The sequence below is a fragment of the Carcharodon carcharias genome, chromosome X, assembly GCF_017639515.1.
Source record: "Carcharodon carcharias isolate sCarCar2 chromosome X, sCarCar2.pri, whole genome shotgun sequence".
NCBI classification, from domain to species: Eukaryota; Metazoa; Chordata; class Chondrichthyes; order Lamniformes; family Lamnidae; genus Carcharodon; species Carcharodon carcharias.
In genome coordinates, this window is record NC_054507.1 from 24,227,761 (window position 1) to 24,240,360 (window position 12,600).

At 42.4% G+C, this 12,600-nt stretch overlaps 1 protein-coding gene across 1 annotated transcript in view; it reads right to left on the reverse strand.

The window, feature by feature from the left end:
- Positions 1–3,021: 3,021 nt before the first annotated feature.
- The window catches only part of LOC121273250 (STE20/SPS1-related proline-alanine-rich protein kinase-like), a 33,789-nt gene continuing 24,210 nt past the window's right edge, over positions 3,022–12,600 (reverse strand). The window contains exons 12-16 of the mRNA XM_041180281.1: positions 11,307–11,374; positions 10,713–10,765; positions 10,244–10,312; positions 9,641–9,705; positions 3,022–3,159 (exon numbers count right to left, since the gene is read on the reverse strand). Coding sequence (XP_041036215.1) covers positions 3,088–3,159; positions 9,641–9,705; positions 10,244–10,312; positions 10,713–10,765; positions 11,307–11,374 — 327 coding nt within the window. The 3' untranslated portion in view covers positions 3,022–3,087. The remainder of the gene's footprint in view (positions 3,160–9,640; positions 9,706–10,243; positions 10,313–10,712; positions 10,766–11,306; positions 11,375–12,600) is intronic.

Consider the following 12,600-nt stretch of genomic DNA (forward strand, 5'->3'; position numbering starts at 1 on the left):
CAAAGGGGTGTTGATATTATCTAAGGAATGTGCTAATGGTGACATTAAGGGTAGAAAGCAGGACAAGCAAGTGACAAATGGCCCTAGTGGGGGTCGGGTGGGGGGAAGGGATTGAAATGGGCTAAAAGGTGGAGATAAAACGATAGATCTCCACCTTTTAGCCCATTTCGATCCCTTACCCCCACCCGACACCCACTAGGGCCATCTGTCACTTGCTTGTCCTGCTTTCTACCCTTAATGTCACCATTAGCACATTCCTTAGATAATATCAACACCCCTTTGCCAAAGATGCCATAGACAAAAGGACAATCTCTTCTTTGCCTCCACCTATCATTGGCCCTCTATCCAGCTCTACCTGTCCCACCCCCCCTCGATCAGCTTGTATTTCACCACATTTCTATATCTCCTTAGTTCTGATGAAGAATCATACCGACTCGAAACGTTAACTGTATTCCTCTCCGCAGATGCTGTCAGACCTGCTGAGTTTTTCCAGCTGTTTTTGTTTCAGCTAACTCAGCACAGGCCAGGAATCAATCCTGCAGCGTTCTTGGTTTGTGTTTCTGGGTACCACACTGGGCTGTTATCCTACTGAGAATGTCTTAGAGACATTCATTGACAATGGGATTGAATATAAAACCCATCTGTGAGTGGTCACTATCTGCACGCCACATACTTGACCCTTGCAGATAACTCCATACTAAGATATAATAAGAGCTTTTGTTCTATTTCCAGCCTGGCTAATATCATTAATGTGGTTAGTTAGACCAGTTTTAACTGGTGACTTGGTTGTTTTGCAGTTTTACTTCGGAATGAGGTTACTACAAATGCTATGAAGTACTTTAGTAAATGGGACTTCTCCTGTTCCAATCACATTTCTACAATTATGTTAATCTTTTACAGCTTCTAGGTTTCATTTCATAAAAATAATTTGTCAGTCTATATGTCCTGAAATTTCCAGGCCCATGGTCCACATCAATCTTTGGTTTTGGGAGGAGATCTGCTCAGTTCTGCCACTCAAATGTGTAATACCCATTTCTTGCCCCTGAAGTGTACAATGGAGCTGAGCTGGAGTCAAACCTACAACCTCAACCTGTTCTGTAATTGGACCCTGACACTTGCAGCAAGAAGCAAGGGCGTGGATCTTCATTCACAAATTGACTATTTCATCATCTTGATGGATCACTGCATCACACTATTTTAAAAAAAGAGAATTTTGATGCAGGGATCCTTTGATTTGCATGACTAAAGTTACATTCAGCAAGTCTTGCTTCCATGTAATGAGGAGGTCCAAGGAGACTTAAATATCTCTTAACAAGGTGTACTACTTCCCCAGAGGAAGTATATCATTAAGTGCAGAATAAGTACTCAAGGCATGGACTGTGCAAATTCAAGTCTAATTCAGAGAGGTGCTATACCCATAGTTCCATGCTTTGGTGAACATATCACTAGTAGCATATGGGTGTGGCTGGACAAAAGCCAAGACATAAGTGTTCCAGGAAACCTGTGACATTGCAATCTGTATGTGCTTTACTTCAGAAATACCGCATTCCTTGAATAGAATAATTCTGGAATAGGTCTTTCATTTATTTGCTCTCCAGGGTTTACGCCTCTGTGTTTCCTTACCCTTCCATCCCCTGCCCCATTTTGTTAAAAACTATAGATCATATCTGCATGTTAATAAGACTTTAAACAGCTGAGAGAAACATTCTGCCCCACAACCATCATCTTATCACTCCTTGACTGACTGTTGAGATGCACAGGAAGGACGACTCTCATTCATCAAGCCAGGGGTGCTGAAACGCACTCTGAGGCAAGCTCGTGCAGAAGTGCAATGAATTAGATTCCAAGCCAAGCAATGAGAAATGCTGAGTGCTTTTCTAGATTTTAAAAAAATTTCCTTTGTTTAACTCACTGAGCCACTAAAAAGATCAGTGGGGAGAGCTAAAGGAGAACAAACATCCTTAAATCCAGACACATCCCACACACAACTAAGGCCAATTAGAGTACTAAAGAGCCACATTTCAGATTTCAAACCACATCATAGACATAATGATGAGTTTTCGTATTCCTCTTTTGTCCAGTTCATTTAACAGCAAGACTGGACCACATAAACTGAGTTCATACTGTGGATTCTTTTGATGAGCCCAAACCAGGTTACTCTTAAACCCTTATGACATTGTAACAGGTGCTCTAAGTTTGGTTTTGCAGAGAAAATCCTGTAGACAAGATGTTTAAGGTGACTTAAGAGGTCTCCTAAGTAGCCTATTTTGTTGTAATAAGTTACTGATGGGGCTCCAACCATAGGGTTTATCTGAAAGAACTCTCTGACAACAATTCTTCCAAGCCCAGTTCACTGCTGCGGCAACTAATGTTTACTGTTCATCTATGTGCAAGAGACTAGCCATTTCTAACTAGGAGCTCTTTAATCTTCCTATGCCACTAACTCACTTCCCCCTTTTTTAATTGGTGACTAAAAGTTCCTATGACATGAGAATGACTGGCTGTACTCAACTGTCTTATTGTTGTAAATGTAATACAGCCTTATGCCCAGTGGTGCTGCAGCATATGTATATCTACCCTTGAGGAAAATTCAGTACAATTAACACTTTTTATATGCCAATACTTAACAGGACTAGAGGAAAAGTAAAGATGAGACTAATCCTGCAAATTAAATGGCAAATAATCTAAATTAAATCGACTAAGTGCATTCATGTTTTGAGACCTTACTCTTGTTTCTTACCTTCAAACATTGACCTAGGCTGCAAGGGAGAGGGAGATAAAATGGCTTTTTTTATAATTCTAGAATTGAATTAAGACACTTTGTTCTATTCAAGGAGGCACAAACCCATTGTATATGGTTAAGATATTGGAGCTGATACTAGGGCCGGGTAATTTGACAATCTTTTGAAAATCCTTTGTTGAATACTGAACTATTACTACTACAGTATTGATAATATGCAGAGGACTAGAAGCATAATAATTAAACAGCGTGTATAAAGTGCTCTTGGGGAGGGGCAGGGGAGGTTCAGGTCGTGTTGATAGAGAGGTGTCCCAGAATTCTTTGGTACCAGTTGCTGAGGCGAATCGTCATCTTACGCTGAGTTGTGCAAATCCAATGAGTTTGGTTTCATCAGGGCTGCAGCCCTCACAGCCAGAGACCTGTGAGGAGAACGAGGGGGAAACAGTGAGCTTCCAGCTGGCATTCCTTTCAATCATTTAGTTTTACATCTTGATTGGTCAGCAGATGCCAAATGGAGGTACGGGGCTAAAGACACAGCACCGTTACATGATTTCTCACTTGCAGCTACCCGTTCAGATACTGACGTTGCGCGTATCTTAGAGTACAGCCTAGAGGCAGGATCTGCATGTGGTGAAGCAATGGGCATGAGTGGCTTGCAGCCAGAGCAGAGGGTATGGATAGCTCAGGTACCAGTTCACCAGATGTTGAGGGCACACCTGTGTTCCGCAGCAAAGGATGCTGATGAGCAATTTGATGGTGTAGCCTACAGAAGAAAGTCGATGGGTTTGCAAAACAAAATGCTTGGTGCATTGGGAAGCCTGCCAGAAATGTCCAGGAGCATAGAGGTAGCACAAGTTTGCACAGAACTTGAAACCCATCATTTCCTCCATAGAAATGGCAGCCAACTTCACTCAGATACTTGTGGAGCCAACAATGATGCAGCATCTGATGGTCTATGTCACAACTTCCACTGCAGTACCAGCAGTCACCCAAGTCCTACAGGGGAGGCTCAGACTACTACCATAATGGTTGTGGATTAGTGTGCAAAGGGGATTGTAGGGTGTCACAGCAAACCCACAATCTCTTCCAGTAGTGATTCCATAGAGCATGAACCTACTGTGCTGCCTCCAGAAGACAGCATTCTGTCTGCCACTCTGCCAGTGCCTTTGTTGCCTGCCAGCCAGCCCAGACTGCTGCCATCCATACCAAAATGGTGCAATCCACAGTCAGCCTTCTAGGCCCAAATCTCCTGAGGGCATCCTGCAAAGCCACCTGTAGTCTCCCCCACTGAAGTCTCCTTCCACCAGTCATGCTTAATACCACTGGAGTAGCACTGTTAGGAACATTAGAACAGGTAAAGGCAGAGAAAAACACTAAGGGAATACACAAGGTGATTAGTTGACTTGTGTCTGCGCAATATACCATGATTTCATTTATAAATTTGGTTTAGAATGTTTATATTGTTGTTATTTTTGTATTATGGTCAAGCAGACACCGATATTCAGTGACAGAAGTAAGACCAGGTGTGGGACTGTTGGTGGATGCGGAATTGGCATTGTATTTACTGATATTACGTTTATAGCGTCCTTCACTGGCAGTCCAGGCAGAAAGGGGATGTCTAGGTTGCTTCCTCCTTTCCTCTTCCTGCTCATGATCTGGATAATCCTCATGCTCCATAGCTGCTCGCCATAGATCTGGTCTGCATGCAGCAGTCTCCCACAAATCTTGACACCTGCTCAGCCAAGTAGCGTAGAGCTTCCTAACCATCCAAGCAGCCTAAAAATTGTTTCAGCTTGCCAATGGTTTGCTCTATCATACTTTGTGTAGCAGCATAGCTTTCAATGTATGCATGGGTTGTGCACTGGAGTCATCAGCCATGTGATTAGTGGCTAGCCATTATCGGCCAGTAACCAACTTTTGGTTTGCTGTGGTGGTTCAAATGTAGCTAATGTAGCAGACCATTGCCAAGATATTGGTGTTGACCTGCCTGATTCTCTATCTATGGTCACACACCAGCTGGATGTTGAACACCTATTTGTTCTGGTATAGGGCAGATGTGCATGCAGAAAAGTCTGCACACCTAGCAAAGCCGCGTGCTTACTCTGTCCGAAATGTATTTGGCTTTTATTGAATAAGAACCTCAGTGACCTCCCTCATTCAACAGTGGATGGCAAACTACGAGATGTTGCAAACATCTTCAGCTCTAGCATGGAGGGAGCCAGTGTAAAAGTGCATCGCCACGTACACCTTCACAGCTACTGGCAATGTAGTCCGGCTCTGAAGTTGTATTTGTTGCTACAGCAGGTAGCAGATTTCAGTCAGGACGTCCTAACTGAAGCACAGACATCTCATGTTGTTCCACTTCCTCCTCTTCCAGCAGCTTGTCCTGATCCGTGTGGCCTCTGTTAATTCTCTAAGTCATGTCCTGTTCCAAGGGGAATGCCTACTAGTATAGCCATGTCTGGTAGCAACTGATTTGCGCAGAAGCCTTGAAATCAGCAAAATCATCTTCAGCGCCTGCCCCAACATTCCCTGAAGACTTTCACAACTTGAAGCAATTATAGAAAGCACCAAACGTTTGCAGAATCATAGCAACAACCAGAAGAAAATCAACCAGCAACTAACCTCTAAGGAGCTGATGTTCCCTTTAAATAGTGCTAGTGGAAGGGTCCTTCCTGCTGCTGATGCATGTTTAGCTGTGCGAGGTTGTTAATTGGGGCATTGAGCTCCAAAATGGCATTGCTGGCGTTAAATCAGTGTTATACACTAACTGACATCATAATTTGCCTGCTCTGCATACTTCCGGCAGCCATTCACTGCATGCGCGCAAGTACCCTCGCTAATATGGCACCTGGTGCAATTTGCCCCACCAGTTTGCGTGTGCACCATGGACACTATTTTAGAGCGCTAAGGCCACTTAAGCCCGCCAAGAAACATTCAGTTCTGCCCAAAAAAAGGCGCCAACAAGCCCCATTTGTTGGCAATATGGTTTTCCAAGAAGTGTTTCATTACTCTTTAGGAGCATATAATTGGTGATTGAATTCAGTTCTATTCTGACCGACACATCCAATCTCCATACCATTTACTCCAGATTCTCATCAGTTTCAGATTACTGGCTTGGCATGAATGATCACTCTTGAACTGTGTGTTATACTGAGGGAAGAGCAGGGTTCAAAATCATTAATGACCAACTTCATTCAAACCACATCATTTCAGAACTATTTTTACTTTCACTTAAACTAAGATCAAACAATTTGCAAAAGACTTTAAGCCGAGGATATTTTGCGATCTTGGGAAGCTGATGAGGCCCATACAGAATTTTGATTACACTGAAGAGTTTGAGTTTAAAAGTAAACAAACCAGTAAAATGAGGTGGTAACACTCCCATTGATGGCTTAGAACATTAGTAATAGGAACAGGAGTAGGTCATATGGCCCCTTCGAGCCTGTTCTGCCAGACAATAAGATCATGGGTCTTCTACTTGGTCTTCATAACCCTGGATTTTCTTAGTCCAAAAACCTATCAACTTCAGCCTTGAATATACATAACGACAGAGTATCCACATTAGCGGTAAAAGGCATCAGGTAGTGTGATGGATCTAGTCACCTAGACCAGGAAGGACCAAGGTTTAAGAACATAAATAGGAGCAGGAGTAGGCCGCCTGCGCCACCATTCAGTAAGGCTGATCTGATTGGGGCCTCAACTCTACTTGCCTGCCTGTTCCCTATTACCCATGGCTCTCCTGCAGTTCAAAAATCTGTCTAACTCATGCTTGAATATATTCAATGACTCAGCCTCCACTGCTCTCTGGAAAGAGAATTTCAAACACTAACAATTCTCAGAAGAAATTCCTCCTCACCTCAGTCTTAAACGGGAGATCCCTTATTCTGAAACTGTGCCCTCTACTTCTAGATTCCCCCATGAGGGGAAACATCCTCTTGGCATCTACCCTGTCAAATCTCTGTACCTCAGTGACCTGTAGAGTATCTCCATTTAAATAATAATCTGCTTTTCTATTCTTCCTACCAAAGTGGATAACTTCACATTTTCCCACATTGTACTCTATCTGCCAAATTTTTGCTCACTCACTTAACCTATCCATATCCCTTTACAGATTCTGTGTCGATCTCCTCACAACTTGCTTTCCTATCTTTGTATCATCAACAAATTTGGATACAATATACTTAGTCCCTTCATCCAAGTCATTGATATAGATTGTAAATAGTTGAGGCCCCATCACTGACCCATGTGGCACCCATCCCACTAGCTACAGTCTGCCAACCTGAAAATGCCCCATTTATTGCAACTCTGTTTTCTGTTACTTAGCCAATCCTCAGTCTATGTTAATACATTACCCCTAATACCATGAGCTGTTGTGCAGTAACCTTTTATGTGGCACCTTATCAAATGCCTTTTGGAAATCCAAATACACTACACCGACTGGTTTCCCTTTATCCACCCTGCTTGTTACGTCCCTAATGGATTAATACATTTTAAAAACACTTTCACTTTTATAAAGCTATAGTGAGAATGGATGCTTTTTAAAAATATTTTGGGGGAATATTGTGTTATTCTGTGAATGTGTGTGTGTAAATGATTTAATTAAACTGGGGAAAGGTTACTGGAGACAGGTTGTCTGGGAGGTAAGACATGAAAGGATAGAGGCGTTAGGTGTGCATTTGTAATAAGATATTGTGGTGAGTTTGAGGTACAAGTAAATAGGTTGCATTTGCATTTTTAGGTAAGTTGAGAGATCGTTTGAATATCAAAGGGAAGTCAGAGGTATCAAGAAACATTTTTGCATCTTACAGGAGTTCCATGGGTAAACAAAAGAGGGTATATTACATTTTATTGACCCGAAAGCAGAGACAAAATAGAAACATGAAAGATATTATTTGAACAGATTTAAGTTTTCAAAGAGGTATGAGAACAATGGAACTGGAGATAAAAAAGGGGAAAGGTATTTGAGAGTTACTGTGGAGAGCTTAGGGGTTGGCTGTTGGCTTTTGGCTACGTGAGTAAGATCTCCTGGAAGCTGCTCTAGGCTGGGAGAAGATGCAGTTTGAATCATCCATCTGGTCAAGCCAGAAAAGTCTTGGGCTGCAAAAAGCTGTCTGTTCTGAAGTCTTGAATTTCCATAGCAGAGTGGAAGTGTGTTTAAGAGGTCATGTGGTATGCCTTTATTAAAGCTACAGCAGTTTGCCTTGGGTAATATTACTGGATTTTTATATGTTAAACATCTATAAGGGAGAGTTGCCTGGAAGGTGTTTACTTATGGGTCTGACCCAGTAGGGCATCTTTTGTTTTATAAGACTAATTTTAACTGTGTAACTGTCATCTTATGTGCTTAATTTTTCTTTTATTCTTAATAAAACTTTTAAGTTTTAAAATCGCAAAAGCATTATTGGACTTGCTGCTGAGATCACCATGTTTTCTTCTTGTTTTCAGAATACAAAAAAGGGTATGGCCTGTAAGCCAAGTTACCCTCTGGGATTTGGTTTACTTAGCAATTAACATCTGCTGTGGTCATAACACCATGTAGACTCTGCCTGATTTGTATTATTTTCTAAATGTCCTGCTACTATTTCCTTAATAATGGATTTTAGCATTTTTCCAATGACAGATGTTAGGCCAACTGGCCTATAGTTTCCTGCTCTTTGTCTCCCTATTTGATCCCTGGTCTGTGTTGGCTTAGTTGAGTGAGGTACCCGTGTTATAAATGGCTTCATAAGCCATGGAAGGAGGGGGGGATAAAGTACCCACTTGTATCAAGAAGCATTCCAAGGTCAGATACAGCAATTAAATGCACAGTGAAGCTCTCCATCTGCTGCCCAACAGTGTGTCTGAGCCCCAAGCTTGGAAAAGCACCCCCATGGTAGGAAAATCATGTTTGTCCCCCACTCCGTTGTCAGCTAGCCATGATGTCTCAGATTGTGAAGCTGTTCTGATTTGTGCTTCAGCTGACTGAGAACTGGATTGAGACTGCCCAGTCATTTTAGTTATGACCCTTCAAGCCAGTCACTGGCCTCTTATCCCAGTTAAAGTGTCCACATCACGGTGACAAGTAAAGGGCTTTCCATCAATACAGGCTGCAGGAAGTCCACTAACACTTGAGAATATTACAGCCAAGCAACAGCTAAGTTATACAGGACCTCCAACAAAATAAAATGCCCCAAGCACCCTTCAACGTGGACAATAACCAGATACCAAAAAAGTTGGTGAGCACAGGTAAATGGTAGAATCAGACTTTGAACAGGAGAGGATGTGAGAGGTGGAGTTTTTGATGCTGCAGCTTATAAAGGGTGGAACTTGGGTGGCTGACAAAAGGAACACTGGGGTAATAGAGCCAGGCAGTGGGGCTGAGATGGAAATAGGTAGGCTTGCCAATGACAAGGATGTGGAGTTTGAAACTTGAGTGGTCTTGATTTTTGAGATGGAAACATCAAGATTAGTTAGTGTTTAAGAATGGCAATGGAGAGAAGCAGAGGAAAGAGGTTGGAGGATAGCTGCCATTGAGGCTAATCCTGTAGTACTAAAAAGGTTTGTATGTAAAAGGGAGGTACAGTATTGCTTTAGATACCTGAGCCACAGTTAGTGGGATAATAGGAAGGTTCCCCCAGGATATGCTATTTAAAGCATTGCTCAGAGTTGGAATCAAGTCTGCAGTTTTAGGAATGTTAAACTGAATCAGGCCTGGGCAGTTCTGTTTGGCAAGTCACAGCGGAGGTGCAAGAGAAAATTAATTCTCCAATTTTAAAATGATAAACCTGTCAAGAGTAAGGACAAAAATCAGCTGTTGCCAATCCATGAACTTACACACAACTGCCTTTGTGCAGCCTTTTAAATATTTGAACATTTGAGAAGTTCGTAGAGAGGGTGTTTATTAATTGGTCTCCTTACCAGTCTGAATGTGAGGCTCCTGTTTGAATGAGGATCATCTATTAGTCTCTGCAAGTTGTTAGCCACTAAAGAAACAACAGAAAAAAGGTTGTCAGGTAACAGGACATTGTAACATCCAACAGTTGTACAGCTAGTTGAGCAGAGTGTGGTGGGACACAGCCCTCAAGGCAATACATTGGAGGGGAACTTTTCCTGCCATCTCTCTTGAAGGGGCTGTGTGTTTGTGATCAGGATCCGATAGTGCCTGCAGCTCTCGGTAGTCAGACTTCCGTGTGTGAACTCAGACCGAGTGTCAGCAGCCTATTTGACTCTGATGAGCATTATTGCCAAATCAATACCCACACAGGTAAGGTCGGGGCAGAGGATGAATCAGTGGACAGTGATTAGGAGCATGAATCCTGCCTGTTTTTCTGTCCTCCAACCCCAGTTTCCAGGTCACATTTGGGCCTATTGCATTGCTCCAGGTGGGAACCCTGTTTTTATTCCTCTTTTTTCCACCATCACCCCACCCCCAGCTCAGTGGTACTGAGACCAATAGTGTCCTTACTGCTGCTCTGGCTTTAAATTCTTCTGAAAGCTGAATACGATAAAATTGTGACTTACCAACCATCATGTCAAACTTGTCCACTAAATCTGCAGAGACGAGCTCCTGAGAAACACCAACTGCAGAGTCTACAGGGACAGATGTTTGAAATTGGTTCCAGTATCAAAAAATTGTGCGTGTAATTAGTGTAATCATTAATACAGATCAGGGCAACGACAATCTGATGCTTAAATTTTAACAGTCAATGAATGCATTTCCCTTGTCCATTATTCATTGTGGTCCAGGACACCCACAGCAGCTTTTTTTTTTTTTAAAAGAAAAGTTGTCCTTCTTTCCTCTCAATTATTTGGTTACTTGTTCCATTTTCAGTTAAATTTCTTGACCAATGCCCCATTTCTAACCGAGACAAAAGGGCGACTTAGGTCAGGTCTTTGCTGGTGCCATTCTATTACCAGCTGCTAAACATCAATGACTTGAAGTCTAATTCTCTGACAGATCATCTCTAATAAATATCACACTGGAACTTACCCCTCCCTGGAGTGAACTCAAATCTGATGTCGTTCAACTCCCTTCGTAAATTCCTGTGTAAACATTAAAACAGTTAATACAGAAACTGTGACACCATGCCTGGATTAACTTTTCCAGCTCTAAAATTCTAATTTTCCTTGAGGGGAGGACTTCCCTTCAGAGTTTGAAAACATTTTATTTCTGAAAATCTGCTCTCCTTTCCCCCTCCCCCACCTCATTCCCCTTCTCCCAAACTCCTACTGGTGCCTTCCACCCTTAAATGAACATCCCCCACTATTCCCTCTAGGAGACCTGGGTGATCCAGCCTTTCACAATCAACATCAATCTCTCTCCATGAGAGTGACTCTTATTCTGGACTCTCTCCCAGTGACCAAAATCAGGAGTAGCACCTTTTCAGGCTGCCTTGTTTAACTACTCCATTGGAAGCCTTGGCAGAGATGCTCTAATTCAGCACACATGCTACTTGTGCTCATCTGAGGTGAACAGACACTAGTTCATCCATCATCACAGCTTATTCCACTAAAATGTTGGCCAGTGTCAGTGTGTGCACAAGGAACTTTCCACAAGATTTAGTGAAGGCTGAATCTTCCTTACCTTAGTCGCAGGACTAGATGCACAGAGCTATCCTCGTTACTTAGATGAGATGGACTTTCAGGTTGTTCCTGTCAAAAACACAAATGTTAAAGTTAGTTAGAATATTGTGTTCTTGTCAAACTTCGGATGTGACCTTGGCTCTTGGGCCGCTCTGCTAGCTTCTGCAAGTTAGAAAAGATGTGTTTGTAAAAAGACTGTGATAATATCCCATTTGGCTCATCATATGAAGGCACTTACCTTGTGGCACTACTCCAAATCCCAAAATAAAAGAAAATATCTCTGTCAACTGCACTCTGGAAAGACCTAATCCTTTTGTTATCGTTAATCCATAGGTTCACACAACAGGTTTGTAGTGTCAGATTTGCCTATATATCCTCAGTCTTCTTGGAGCATTTCTTCAGGGGCACAAGCTTACTGGCTAATAACAGTATAGCACAAAATGTATTGTAAAAATGTCAAGTGTGAGGGTCTAGAACTTATCCCTTATCAGCAGGATTGCAGGATCATGCATTAAACTATGGGAGCCTCTAGGTTTTTACCATTGTCATCTAACAAATTGTTCAGGTCTTATTTGTATTTTTCAGTCAGCATTAATGAGTTTTGCCAGACATCTATCCTTGTTCTGTTTGCCCCTGGCTGCTGTACTAATCTAACACACAAAATGAAGGTGGAGTCACTGCTTAGAAACTGGGACGAGCAGCCGTGTGTAAGGGCCTTTCCTTTCTCTCACTTACAATCAAAAGGGATTGTAAGGTATTGACATCCTGGCTGTGGTTAGTTCCACAGACACTGGTCCCCCTCCAATTTCCTGCCCTAGTGTCCATTATTCGTGCATGGACCTTGAAGGTCCATGTTGGCAGGCTACCTGGCAGTCCCATTCTTGTTCTCACCCAACATTCATGCAGTGTCACAACAGCACCATGGCTGAAATTCCCTTCCCTAACAGAATAATTGAGATCAATTGCTATGGCCCAGCTATGATCTGCTGAGGCATCAAGGGATGCCAAATGGAAGCCTTTCTAATGAGGATACAGTCATGTTCTCTTTGCAGAAATCAGCAAGTTGTGTTACCTCTTTGTAACATTCTGAAAGTGTAGAGTGTAGAAAGTATAATGTCACTTGTTTTAGCAAACCTTTCTCGTAAGACAACAGCTCCAGGGGCAGTTCTGGGTGGGACAGTTGAACCTGCTCCTTAACCTGACAGCTACAGAGGTGTACTTTCAAAAGGGGTCAATGGATATTGATCAGAAGCCCCAACCAATTAGTATCCCTACTACCGTGAGGCTGAAATCAG